The sequence below is a fragment of the Muntiacus reevesi genome, chromosome 2 (genome assembly GCF_963930625.1).
Source record: "Muntiacus reevesi chromosome 2, mMunRee1.1, whole genome shotgun sequence".
In the NCBI taxonomy this organism is placed as follows: Eukaryota; Metazoa; Chordata; class Mammalia; order Artiodactyla; family Cervidae; genus Muntiacus; species Muntiacus reevesi.
This window is the reverse complement of record NC_089250.1, coordinates 177,364,582-177,377,160: the sequence shown is the minus strand read 5'-3', so window position 1 is coordinate 177,377,160 and position 12,579 is coordinate 177,364,582. Positions and strand designations below refer to the sequence as shown.

The following is a 12,579-nucleotide window of genomic DNA, read 5'->3' as shown; positions in this document are numbered from 1 at the left end:
TCGCAAAGAGTCGGACACGACTGAGCAACTTTTACCCACCCACCCCCTTTCGTTAAAAAGGGAGTCTATTTCCCCTCCCCTGGAAGCTGGGCTGGGCTAGTCACTTGCTTTGACAACAGAATGTGGCAGAAGGGATGGTGTGACAGTTCTGAGCTTAGGCTTCCAGGGCTTTTCTCTGCCTTTGCTTGCTCCCCTTGCCTTTATCATGTAAACTGTCCCGGTTATTTTGCTGGAGGATAAGGGACCACACGAACCTATCTACATGGTCCCAGCCAAGGCCCCGGACGTGGAAAGAGCCCTGTGTGACTATCAAAGCTGACCACTGACCCACAGAGGACCGCAGACACATGAGTGAGTCCACTGAGCCCAGCTCAGATTAGAACTGCCCAGGTGACCCCTGGACTCAAGAGTGGTAGTGGCCGCTGTTTTAAGTCACTGAATTTTGGGACAGTTTGTTACACAGCGTTGTGTGGGAAATAGGTAACAGTTACAAGGCATTATAGGCTTCCCTGGGGGCTCAGAGAGCAAAGAATCCGCCTGCAATGCAGGAGACCTAGGTTCGATCCCTGGGTTGAGAAGATCCCCTGGAGAAGGGAATGGCAACCCGCTCCAGTATTTTTGCCTGGAGAATCCCATGGACAGAGGAGCCTGGCGGGCTACAGTCCATGGGCAAAGAGTCGGACACGACTGAGCACGCCCACACAGGGCATTATGGGGAGAAAACCCAGCTAGCGATTGGCTTGTCAACCTGGGCCCCCTGGCATGGGGCTGGATATACCTGGAGAGGTTTCTAGTGTGCAGGGAAAATGCCATACAGGGGCTGGAGGGTCATGCTTGTTCATAGCCAGTGCAGTCTCTAGTCTCTACAGACCTCACACAGGGATTTTAATGCACTTTCTGACACGTTCCCCATAGACAACGGCTTTGGGAACTTACGAAGCCTATCCAGCTTGAGCTGCTGGGGAGAAATGCCCTCCACGAGCCACATCTGGGCGCATATCCCCCACCTGAATCAGAGTTCGGTTTAGATATTTCTATATGGTGGCTGTGAGTGGGAAACAAAGAAGGAACATACGTGGTCTCAAAGAAGGGCTGGTGGGAGACTGGGAAGAACTGAACGGGTCCCCAAAGCTGTCCAGGGGCAACACCAGTTACTCAGTCACCGTGGGAGAAAGAACAGCCCAAAGGATGGGCTCTAAAGCCCATTCCAGGCTTCTCTGGAAGAAAGTCAGGGCAAGAGGTAGCTGGAAGCTGCCGGACCCAGGGTTTGTCAACTGGAGAATGGAAAGGATGGGACAAAGAAAGAAAAAGGATGCCCCCAGCTCCCGCTCTGCTCCCAGCATCCAGGTAACGCCTCCCTGCATCCCGAGATACACATGTAAAACAGACTCTGGGACCCCCCAATCTGTCCCAGATGGGATTACTACCTGAATGCGGCCTATTCTAGGGAACATCACCACCACCCACCCAGGAGAGGAGCCTGGCAACCAGCCACCAAGTCCTGTTTATCCATCACCTAAACATCTCCCTGTTCTCTCAGCCCTTACTTGACGACCCCGTCCCGCTTCCAGACTCCCCACTTCTAAATTGGATTTTAGTTTCTCGGTGGGCTAAAACCTCAATCCTGCAGCCTGCCATAAAGGATCTTCTGAATCCTTTCCTGTATCTCTGCGCAGCTGCTCTCCAGCCTGCCTGCCTTAATTCTGGGCTGCAGTGGACTCAAGCTTCTTCCGGCTTTCGAGGCGGAGCCTAGGTGCGCACTCCCCTCCCCCTCGCCACCAGGTCCCTGCACTTGGGGATCCCCTTCCAGCCTTCTTCAAGCAGCCCCAGGTATGGCTTGTTCAAGGGCGTCTGCCTCCTCCTCCTAAGTCCGAGGTCTGCGGGCTCTGTGCTCCGTGAGAAAGTCTGCGCGCGCTCGGAGCAGGCTCAGGCAAGGTTCAGACGTCCTTGCTTGGGGCCGGGTCGGTCAGGCCAAGAGGCTGTCCTAGTGTGCGGACACCGCTCTCGTTGTCCCCACCTCCTCGAACCCTGATGTCCTGAGGGCCGAGAGCGGGGCGGGGACGGGCGGGGCGGGAGGAGGTGAACAAGGGGGCGCGGGAAGTCGGCGGGTGATCCACCCGTACCCGGAATCGGCGCGCAGGCTCCGGCCCCGCGCCCTCAACTCTCGGCGCCCCGGCTCGGCCCTGAGAAGGGGTCCCCGCACCTTCGCGGGCGGCTGGAGCTGGACGGCTGAGGTAGCTGGAGACGCGCGGGTGGCTGGGCGCCACTCCGCACCCGGACCGCTCGGGGCCACGCGGGGCGGCGTCCGCGCGACCCTCTCGGTCGCCGCCTCGGGCGTCCGTCTCCGCGCGCGGGCCGCCGCCGTCACCAGGCCAGGGGCGAAACCATCCCCGAGCTGCGCGGGCCCTCGGCTGCCTGCAGGTCGCCGAGCGCTCGCTGGGGACAGAGGAGCACGCGGGGAGGCGCTCAGTCAGCTCGCGCGCCCCCAGCCCACGGCCCGGGCGGACCCCTATGCCCCCGCCCAGCTGGGGGCGTGTCCTTCCCCAGGGGCCCTTTCCCCCTCTGGCCTCACACAGGAGCCCCCTCCTCTGACCTCGGGCCCTGCCCTCTCCCAGGGCCTCCCACCCGGGCTTACCTCGAACTTGCTCATGAACTCCGCGAAGATGCCGAAGAAAGCCTCGGAGGTGGTGGCTTTGGAATCCTCCCCGAAGAAGGCCAGTGCCTTGCCCAGCTCCTCCATGGCCTCTCGCTGCAGCCCGTCCAGCGCCCGCAGCAATGGCTGGGCCGTCTCCAGGAAAGACTGACGGCCTCTGTTAAGGAAACGGCTCCGGGCCCCAGGGGCAGGTACTCCGGCAGTGACCCAGCCAGCGGCCTTACTGCCCCGGGGCCCTTTGCTCTCCTGGGCACCATGCCCCCGTCACAGGCTCCTGGCTTGTCCTGACACCCGCCACACCCAGCCCAGCGTCAGGCCACTCACTCACTTGCTTCCCTCTGGGGCAGCTCTCTCTGATCTCCTGGCTCTGCCCAGAGGCTACCACCCTCTCTTACCCAACCACCTAGGGAGACAGGCTCCTTATCACTCTCTAGGCTGTTCTCCCTCTGTCCTTTTTATTAAAAAAATCTACAGCATTTGTTACTACATTTCCTCTTCTGACTGCCTTTGGCTAGTCAGGCATGACAAACCTCTCCTTGAATCTTGTGACCTCAGTCTGGGCTCTGCTGCCCGCCCTCCCCAAAACAGACAGGGCAGGGGAGTGGCTTTAGGCCAATCAGAAGAGCTCCTTCTCAGTTACACACAGCCTCGGCATAAGCGCTTAGATTCTAGATGACCTAAGATGGACTCTTCTAGAAGCCCTGCACCCACGGCAGCCTCTGCCCAGACTCTCCGCCAGCACACAGGGGTCTTCAGCAGTCGCTGGAGGGATGGCCAGCTCTCCCTGACCCCCACCCCACCCCTGAGTGCACTGTGGCCCTGGGACAGGATACCGCCATGACCACAGCGAACTTGTCCTCGCTGGAGGGGGCCATGCTCTGGCATGCGGCCTGGATCTCACTGATGGTGCCGTGGAGGTCAGCCAGGTCGCTGGTCAGGGCTCGTTGGTTCACTGTAGGCAAGGGGATAGAGCCTATGGGGGCTGCCCATGAGGCCAGCCCAGGACAGTGGGGGCTCTGCCTCCCCACCCGCCCACCCAGCTTACCTTTGGCAGCCAGGGGCACGGTGGGCAGGTCCTGAGCAAAGCCCAGGAGTTCAGGGAAGTGCTGACTCAGCGATTTGGCAAGGATGTGCAGGAAGGTGGACTTCCCGTCCACCGTCTTGGTGGAATTCAGCTGCAAGTGACCCCAACACACGTCCTCCTCCAGGACCCCGTCTGACTCCTGATCACAGGGGCTCAGCCCTGCTTCCCCAGCCTGTGGCATCAGTTGCCCACCCCTGACACTTGCCAACTCCGAAGCTTATAAACCGACGGCTAGTAGTCCTTACTCTGAATCTCTTATCTGCTGGGATGTCACGAGCCTGTCCCCTGGCCCAGATATTTGAGACCCACTCCCCCCCACCCCAGAACCAGTCCTCCCCATCCCCATCTAGAGAAGACACCTAGGTTCTTTTTGGTCCTTGTGAGTTTGTTCTTGTCAGCAGATGGAGCCCAAGATTTTCTAACCCTAGCAAAAGTGGGGAGCATCACTCAAGGTTTTTCCCTTTTGTGGTTTTCTGGAACCATCTGTGGCCCAGCTGAGCCTCAGACACCCTAAAACATTCATATCTATAAACAGAGTTGTTCTTCCTCTTTTAAAAAGCAACCAAAGGTGTTGCAGTGGAAAGTCCCAAACACACAGGGGGCAGCCTGGATATTTGAGTTGTCCTTTCTCTGGTTCTAGATCTTTCTGGGGTAGGACTGGCCTGACGGTGGTTCTGGTGTCAAGGGCACAGAATACACCAGGTGGGACTCTCCCCTTCCTCCTGGAGCTTTCTCCCCTGCCCGCTCCTCCCCCACCACTCCGTCTCTCCAAGGCCTGGAGAAGCCACCTTGCCTCCCCACGCTTTCAGCCTTTGCTCTTCCTGCCGGGGAGCCTCGGTGGCAGAGCAAACAGATGGATGACTGCCTGACCGGCCCCCTCACCTCCGTCAGGAAGTTGATCTTGAAGCCCGTGGTCTTGTTGGTTTGAGGCTGTCCATCATTGAGATAGTTGCCCATGGCCAATACAAACTGGGGAGAGAACCAGAGGGCAGGTCCTCCCTCACTGCCTGGCCCCTCCGGGGATGGGCCTCCAGGCTGGAAACCCCAGGGGGCAGAGGGGCAGGCAGACTGATCTGAGAGGGGGTGGCCCTGACCTCCAGGATCTTGGCAAGCTTCCGGCTGTTCTTGAGCTCTAGGGAGGCCTGGCGCAAGCACTCCAGGCTGCCCCGGATCTCCTCCGTCTTCTCCTGGAGGGTGGCCTGGAAGTGGAGGCTGCGCAGACGGGTCTTGTATTCGGGAACCGACAGCATCTACCAGAAAGGCACAGCCAGCATTCATCCACGCCGCCGGGAGACCCTGCCCCAGGGCAGCCTGGCGTGGGGTCAGCGCGCGGCCGGCATCCCCTTAGGAAAATAAGCACGACCTCTAGGGCGCACCCTCATCCCATCTCCCCCGGACCCCGAGTGAGACCTGGCCGTTCAAGGTGTAAGACTCAGAGGTGTGAGCGCGGGGCCGGCAGGGGAGCGGGACGCACGCACAAAAAGAGAGAGAACCGCGATAGAGGAGGTCGCGACCCACAGGGCGGCCGCCCTTGGCCCCGGGAGGGGACGGGCCCGGCCGCAGCACCTGCAGGACGAACTGGTCGGGCTCGCTGAGGCGGCCGGGCGCCTCGCGGTAGGCCTGGTAGCGCTGCTCCTCGTCGGCGTCGGGCGCGAAGAGCAGCAGCTGCGCGAGGTGCGCGGGCTCCAGGCGCCGGGGCTCCATGCTCATGAGCACCTGCCGCAGCTCGGCCGGGCTCAGCTTCAGGTGCGCCAGCAGGATGGCTGTGGGCGGGGCCGCGGGTGAGCGGGGCGGGGCCGGGGCGGGGCCTCGGGGTGAGCGGGGCGGGGGCGGGGTAGGAGCCGGTCCAGAGGACCAGAGGATCCGTCCTGAGACCCTTCAAGGGAAGGGTTCTCCAGGGGACAGACCTAGATTGAGTAGGGCCTGTGGAGCTGCAAAGGAGATCCAGTCAGTCCATCCTAAAGGGAATCAATTCTGAATATTCATTGGAAGAACTGATGCTGAAGCTGAAACGCCAATACTTTGGCCACCTGAGGCGAAGAACTGACTCATTGGAAAAGACCCTGATGCTGGGCAAGATTGCATGCAGGAGGAAAAGCGGACGACAGAGGATGAGATGGTTGGATGGCATCACCGACTCGATGGACATGAGTTTGAGCAAGCTCCGGGAGTTGGTCATGGACAGGGAGGCGTGGTGTGCTGCAGTCTGTGGGGTCGCGAAGAGTCAGACACGACTGAGCGACTGAACTGAACTGAACTGTGGAGCTGGGGCCAGGGAACTAGCGAGGGTCTTAAAGGGGTGAGCAGAGGATGCTAGCAGAGGATGCAGGGCCAGAACTGGGAGCACATCACAGGATGGGGGCAGAGCCAACGCTTCCCGAGGGGACCCGGCTGGCAGCCGCACCTGGGAGGGAGCGTTCACAGAGCCCGGTGGCAGGTGCTGGGGGCCCACATGGCCCGATCTCTATTATCCACTGGGGTGGATCCGAGGCTCTGCGGCCCCGAGGGGGTCGTGTCCAGCCCACCCCCTACCCCCTGGGCCTCCGCAGCCCCTCACAGGTGTTGTAGGCCTTCTTGTGGGACAGGATCTCCACCACCTCCTTCTTTCTGAAGGGCTCAGGCCCCGGCACCGGCTCTGGAAGGGAAACTGATGGTTTAGGGACAGGAGGCTAGGTTGAGGCTGCTGGGGGAGGGCCCAGGAGGGGTGTGGCCACACCCACTGTCCCGAGGTCCCTGCCCACGGACTTGACGGAATCAGCTCCAGGTGTCCACTCTCCTCACTCATGGCCTCTGGAGTCCAGTCTTGCACACCTAGTGTGTGTGATGTGTGTATGTACCTCCCCTGTCCTCTCCCCCCTGGCCTTTGGCCCTGAGCCAGCCCCATAAGGAGAACCGGCCACCTAGTGACTGTAGATGCTGCCTAGAAGGACAACAGTCTCTCTCTTCCACCCGAGGACCACTCTCCACATACACAGTATCCCAATGACAGAGAGACACGCAGGGGGGCTAGGGGAGAGAGAGAGACTGGATGGGCTATCTGTCTACCTGACTCTGACTTTGAACAAATTACCTGGCCTCTACGTGCTGCCTCATCAGGAAGTTGGGGTGATCACAGCCCCCACCTTACATGATTGTCACAGGATTAATGTAGAAACAAGGGTGTGTGGCATTTGGTAAGCATGTGATACGTGCCAGTTATGACGACCTGCAGTGTTAAAGTGGGGAAACTGAGGCTCTGAGATGTTAACTAATTCCGGGGCCCAGGAAGTAAAGGGCAGTTTGTTCAGACCTCGGGGACTCTCAGCCCTGGGACCCCCACAGAAGGCAGTGGGTGGGCTGCCGCAGAACCCAGCGTCAGGGCTCCCCTTGGCGCCTGGGGCCACTCACTGGCAGCTTTCTGGGTGCCAAAGTGGAGCTCCAGGTCGAGGTATTTCACCATGTCGCTCAGCTTATCGTAGTCAGAGTCCTCCCCGAGCTGCGAGGGAGGGGGAGGTTCAGAGTGAGCAACAGTACTGGCAGCTGGACTGCGGTCCTCCACTGCCCCCCACCCTCTGAGGGCAGCCCTGGGTGCTCCGGAGGGAGAGCCTCCACCAAGCCCCTGGCATGAACCTGGGGACGGGACGGGAGGAGACTGCAGGAGGAGCCATTGATAAATCATCCAAGTTATCATCAGGCGATGAGCTGGCTCCTCTTGTGGTCAACAACACTCAGACCTGGAACACTCTCCATGCAGAAGCCAGCAAGTTGCACGGGAGCAGGGGGTACAAGGGTTGTGAAGGGGCTGGAGCCACCCAAGGAGGCTTCAGAAGGTGGCCAAGGGGTCCGGGTCTGCTCTGAGGTGTCCTTTGCTGGCAGTGAGTTCACCAGAGCTGCCCTGGGTCCCCGAAGCTGGGGAAACGGAAGCAGGGAAATGCCAGAGGCTAGGAACCAGCTGGGCGGCTGTGATGACTGATCCGGATGAGAGGTGACACTCTAGAAGGCCCATGGCTGCAAGGCCTTGGCCAGATGCCTGACCCATGTCCCTGTGTCCACTGCAGTAAATCAGGGGAAGGATCATTCTGCAGAGCAAGGCTGCAAGGCCCATCTGAGGCTGGTAGGAGTCTCCAGGGGACCCAGGAGGTGCCTGTTCATGACTGTCCTGCTGACCATCCTTATTAGTAATATGAGAAGGTTCCCTGGAGATGTGGGCTGATGCCAACTTGGCTGGGAAGGCAGGAGATGGAATTGGGACCCAGGAGGTGGCAATGGGAAAAAAAATGACAAGCATGCTCCAATGGAGAGTGGCTGCAGTGAGGACACGTTACTAGGCGTCCCAGGAAGAGGAGAGGACTAGGGTGGAGGATGACGGCGGGAACAAGTGCTGAGATGGGGCAGCCCCAGAAACCTGAGGGTTCCTTGGCCAAATGAGGAGTGTGATGTCCAGGTGAGAGGACATGAGGGCCGTGTTTTCTCCTCTGAACTGGTGAAGCCCCTCTGGGAGTTCCATTTGGGGCCTGCCCTTTGACAGACTGTGAGGCTAGGAACCATGTTCTAGGGCAGTTACCCAAAGAACAGGTATGGGGTGAACCTTGCTCGTCCAATGGGCTGGTTGGCCTGTGGATAAGGAAATATACCTGCTCTGCCTGATTTCAAGGGGCGGGACAGTAAGTAGGGCATGGGAATCCTGGTGAGACAGAAATTCCAGAGCAAGGCAAGGATGGCTGGTGAAAACTGTCCAGGGAGGAAAGGGATGTCTCGACAGGTAGTGAGCTCCCCAACAGTGAAGGTGACCAAGTAAATACTGGCAGTGCTGTTTGGGAGGAAACTCGAGCATCAGGGTGAAGGGCTGGGGGCTTCCCTGGTGGCTCAGTGGTAAAGAATCCGCCTGTCAATGCAGGAGACACGGTTCAATCCCTGATTGGGAAAGACCGCACATGCTATAGAGCAACTAAGCCCATTCGCCACAACTACCAAGCCTGTGCTCTGGAACCCGGAAGCCGCAACTGCTGAGCCCATCTGCTGCAACGACCGAAGCCAGGACACCCTAGAGCTTGTGCTCCGCCCCAAGGGAAGTCACTGAGATGAGAAGCCTGCAGACCGCAACTTGAGAGGAGGACCCGTTCTCTGCAACTAGAGAAAAGCCCACGCAGCCATGAAGACCCAGCACAGCCAGAAAGAAAGAAACTGCAAAAAGTGAAAGGGGAGAGGCTGCTGCGTGGGGGTTTGGACCAGCTGCCCTTTTCAGAATCCTCTGGTCTCGGCTCCTGTGAATACACTGCACGGCAGACTGTCAGACAGCTCAAACGTCTGTGACTCTCTAACCAGCTGTCCTTCTCTCAGCTCCAAGAGCCTAAGGGGACCATTCACATCTCGAGTGACAGGTTTCAAGGGTGAGAGCGGTGCCTTTTCTGGGTGTCTTCAGCATGTCACCGGCTCAGGGACACTGACTGGGCTTTGGTGCCTGTGTTGACCACTGAGGGTGAGCGTGTCCCTGGACCGAGCTCTTGTTCATCATCTGCTGAGGATGGGGAGGGCCCGGGGACGGTCAGCTGATGTTGGAAGCGCCCCAGAGGTGGACCTTGTCTTCACTGCTGCTGCCCGAGCTGCCTCCCCTGGTGCAGAGCGCTCTGGGTCCCCAGGTCACCTACCTGTCCCCAGATGGTGCCTTCTGAGTTCTCCACCTGCTCCCACCGCAGGCGCTTGACGCTCATGTGGCTGGTCTCGCTGCGGCGGTGGCCCAGGCCCCGGGGCAGCATGGGGGGTGCGCAGGGAACGGGCGGGGGCAGGGGCGGCGGGGGCGGTGGGGGGACCGGGTGGCCGAGCTGGGCGAGGGGTTTGGGCAGCGCCGGAGCGGGGCCCCGGGGCCCGTCCGGGGTGCGGGAGCTGCTGGGCTTGGGGTCGTGGAAGGGCAGGGGCGGCGGGGGCGGGGGGCTGAGGGGGGGCGGGGGAATGTGGTCGGAGAGGGAGGAGTAGGTCAGGGAGCTGCCTTCCTCGCTGCTGCTGATGCACTCGCTGGCGCTGCTCCTCTCGTTGGTGATGAAGCTGCCCTGGTCGTCGTGGAAGCTCATCTGGGGAGACAGCCAGGCGAGGGGAGGGCCAGGCGGGGCCCCGGGGGAGACAGGGGCAGGGGCCGAGGCGCGGAGGACCGGAAGGCCCGGGGCAGCAGAGGCACGGCCCAGGGGCTGGATGGGGTCGGCCTGAGCTGGCGAAGGGACCTGAGACCCGGTACATGGGGTGGCCTTGAGTAGGGGGGGGTGTCGAAGCTTGAGCCAAGGGTGGGACAGCTCCAGATGGGGAGCGGGGCGTGCTGGGAGACAGGGAGGGGGAGCCTGCGGCACTGCCCTTGGGGCAGCAGACTCTGGCAGGAGCCCCAGGACCCCAGTCCCCTTACAGGCCCCCTGCCCGCCTCCCCCCCACACACGTGCCTGTGTGCTCACCTCCTCGTAGTCATTTTCGGGGCTCAGGAAATCCTCCACGATGGTGACCCGGGGGCCCAGTTGCTCACTCAGCGCATCCAGGAAGCGGTCAGTGTCCCGGCTTCGCACAGGGCGGGAGAAGGCGAAGAGCTTCCGGCGGCTGGATGGGCGGCGGCTGGGGTCCAGGCTGGGGGGGCTCTCGGCGCGGTCGGGCTCGGGGTCCGGCTGAGGGGAAGGTGCCCGGCTGCTGTCCAGGCTGGCGTAGGGGTGGGACTCGGAGCTGCTGGGGGAGGCCAGGCCCTCTGAGCACAGCGGGTAGTAGCTGGGGGAAGGCAGGAGCTGCTCGCTGGGCCACGAGATGCTGGACCGGGTCCTGGGCCCTGCGGGGGGAGGGGGGGTGCGGGCTGTGAGGACCACTCCTGGGTCAGTGCCTGGGTTCCAGCACAGGCTGGGGGGAGGGTGCCAGGGCAGGTGGGCTCTGAGCCCCTGGGCACCTCTCTTTCCCTCTCTGGACACAGCACAGGAAGACTCTGGTAACTCCGCCTCTCCAGGTCTTCCCTGAGGATGATCGGAGGCCAGAGTGGACAGAGGGCGTGCTGCTGGGTCCAGGACAGGCAGACCCCTGCTCATCCTGGAGATGATCCCAGGGTCCCACCCGGAACCCACTGAACACAAGGCAAGGGTGAGGGGGTCTCCAGACCAAAGTCACGGTACCCAGCAAGCCTTTGACCCTCAGAAGTGTCACCCAGGGGTCCTGCCTTCAGAACGGCAGAGAAACCGTTGTGTGGGCAGCCATCTGCGCAGCTGAGCCATTCACAGAGTAACGCATGCTGTCTAGTTTATGCAACAGCTACACGTTCACTGAGGACCACCCCCACCCCTTGGGAGCAGCCCTCCGCTTTTCCAGATCCACAGTGGTGGCGAGGATCAGAGAGGGGACACGGGAAGGCGGCCAGGACAAGGCGGATCTTGATGGCCCCTAGCCATGGAGGTTGCCCGGGTTCCCCAGCATTCAGCCCCATGGCCACGGAGGAAAAAGGGGCTCCAGGGGGGTATGCCTGGGGGTGGGGGCAACACCCAGCCAGCTGGCCAGGAGGCAGGAGTGGCCCTTGGGAGCCGGGGCTGGAGAGCCCCTACCTGCTGGGCCTGCCGCGCTGGGCAGCGGCGGGGAGGCGCGGGCTCGGGAGCTGGTCCCCATCTTCCCTTTGAAGCTGCTGCTCAGTCGGGACTCGAGCTCCGCGTAGACGGCTGACATCTTCCAGGAGAGGAAGAGGCGCGGGTGAGTCCGGTCGGCCCTCAAAGGCAAACCTGGGTGGTCTGGGAGGCCAGGGTCTGCCCCAGCTCCGTGGGCCACCCATTCCCAGCTCCCTGTTGACACCAGGAGCAGGGTGGAGAGAAGGTCTCACCATCTTGGGGTTGGGCGTCTCGGGGAGGGATGTGCCGTCACCTGCCTGCCGCTCGCCTGGGATGGGAGGAAGAGGCATCTCCGGACAGTCGCCAGGACCTGCCAGGGGAATCAGAAGGGCAGCACAGTCCACCAGAGGGTGGGGGGTCTAGTGACCGCCTCTGAGCTCTAAGGGTTAGACCCCAGCCCAGGCCCTGGAGAAAGAAGCACCAAGCCCTGCAGACCCGGGGGTAGGAGGCACCCGCTCAGCTTATTCGGGGATGTCTCATCTCGCCAAGCCCATTTTACAGGTGGGAAAAGCGAGTCCTGGCCCCGCCCTCCCCCCACTGGTGGCCTGTTGGTCCCAGGCCTCACCACAGCCAAGGCTGGCCTCCAGGCCCTGGGAGCGGAGGCTGCGGCGGCACATGGAGGAGGCCCTCAGGGAGCTCCGCATCTGGGGCTCGGGCGCCGGCTCGGGCTCCAGCTCCGGCTCCAGCTCGGGCTCTGGCTCGGCTGTGGGACCAACGGGGAGACGGGCTCCTTGTCTTCTCAGCTGGACAAGGAGCCTCCGAACACAGGGAGGGCGAGGGCACCACCCACGAGCCCGGCCCTGCTTTCAGGGGGAGCCCTGGGGTGGGAAGCGGGGTGCCCGGCACAGGAGGGGCCCCAGGTGGTGCTGGGCTGAAGATGGAGGCTGCGTGGAGGGGGTCACAGCCTCCCTACCCAGTAGGTCCTTTCTCAGGACGACAGCCTAGGACCCCGTGAGTCCAAGGTCCGCACACCAGACGCCGCTGACCGCAGGGGTGAGATGGAAGATTCCAGGTCAGGGTAGAAGTGTGGGAGGGAGGTCTGCTGCCCAGTCTGCATCTGAGTTCAAACCCTCTCCCCCCAACCCCCACCTGTGGGTCCCCAGGACGAGGGTTAATGGGCACCCGGGGGAGCACATAGGGGATGTGCAGGCGGTCCAGAGCAGGTGCCCAAGGTTTGGCCCCCTTTGGGTGCCCGCAGCCCACGTGCTGAGGTGTGTGTGGGCAGGCGGACACACAGCAGTGGAACAGCGGGG

General features: G+C 61.7%; 1 protein-coding gene across 3 annotated transcripts in view; it reads right to left on the bottom strand.

Annotated features, from left to right (window-relative positions):
* Positions 1-2,135: 2,135 nt before the first annotated feature.
* GRID2IP (Grid2 interacting protein) overlaps positions 2,136-12,579 on the bottom strand; it is a 32,579-nt gene continuing 22,135 nt past the window's right edge. For 2 of the 3 annotated variants that reach the window (XM_065923753.1, XM_065923751.1), the window contains 14 exons: positions 11,892-12,029; positions 11,539-11,636; positions 11,270-11,387; positions 10,154-10,512; positions 9,365-9,784; positions 7,125-7,212; positions 6,295-6,372; positions 5,304-5,500; positions 4,832-4,987; positions 4,620-4,706; positions 3,699-3,828; positions 3,487-3,605; positions 2,636-2,800; positions 2,136-2,436 (listed from right to left, as the gene is read on the bottom strand). In XM_065923753.1, the coding sequence (XP_065779825.1) occupies positions 2,365-2,436; positions 2,636-2,800; positions 3,487-3,605; positions 3,699-3,828; positions 4,620-4,706; positions 4,832-4,987; positions 5,304-5,500; positions 6,295-6,372; positions 7,125-7,212; positions 9,365-9,784; positions 10,154-10,512; positions 11,270-11,387; positions 11,539-11,636; positions 11,892-12,029 (2,225 nt within the window). In that variant the 3' untranslated portion in view covers positions 2,136-2,364. The remainder of the gene's footprint in view (positions 2,437-2,635; positions 2,801-3,486; positions 3,606-3,698; positions 3,829-4,619; positions 4,707-4,831; positions 4,988-5,303; positions 5,501-6,294; positions 6,373-7,124; positions 7,213-9,364; positions 9,785-10,153; positions 10,513-11,269; positions 11,388-11,538; positions 11,637-11,891; positions 12,030-12,579) is intronic. The other variant, XM_065923752.1, reaches the window with a different exon arrangement.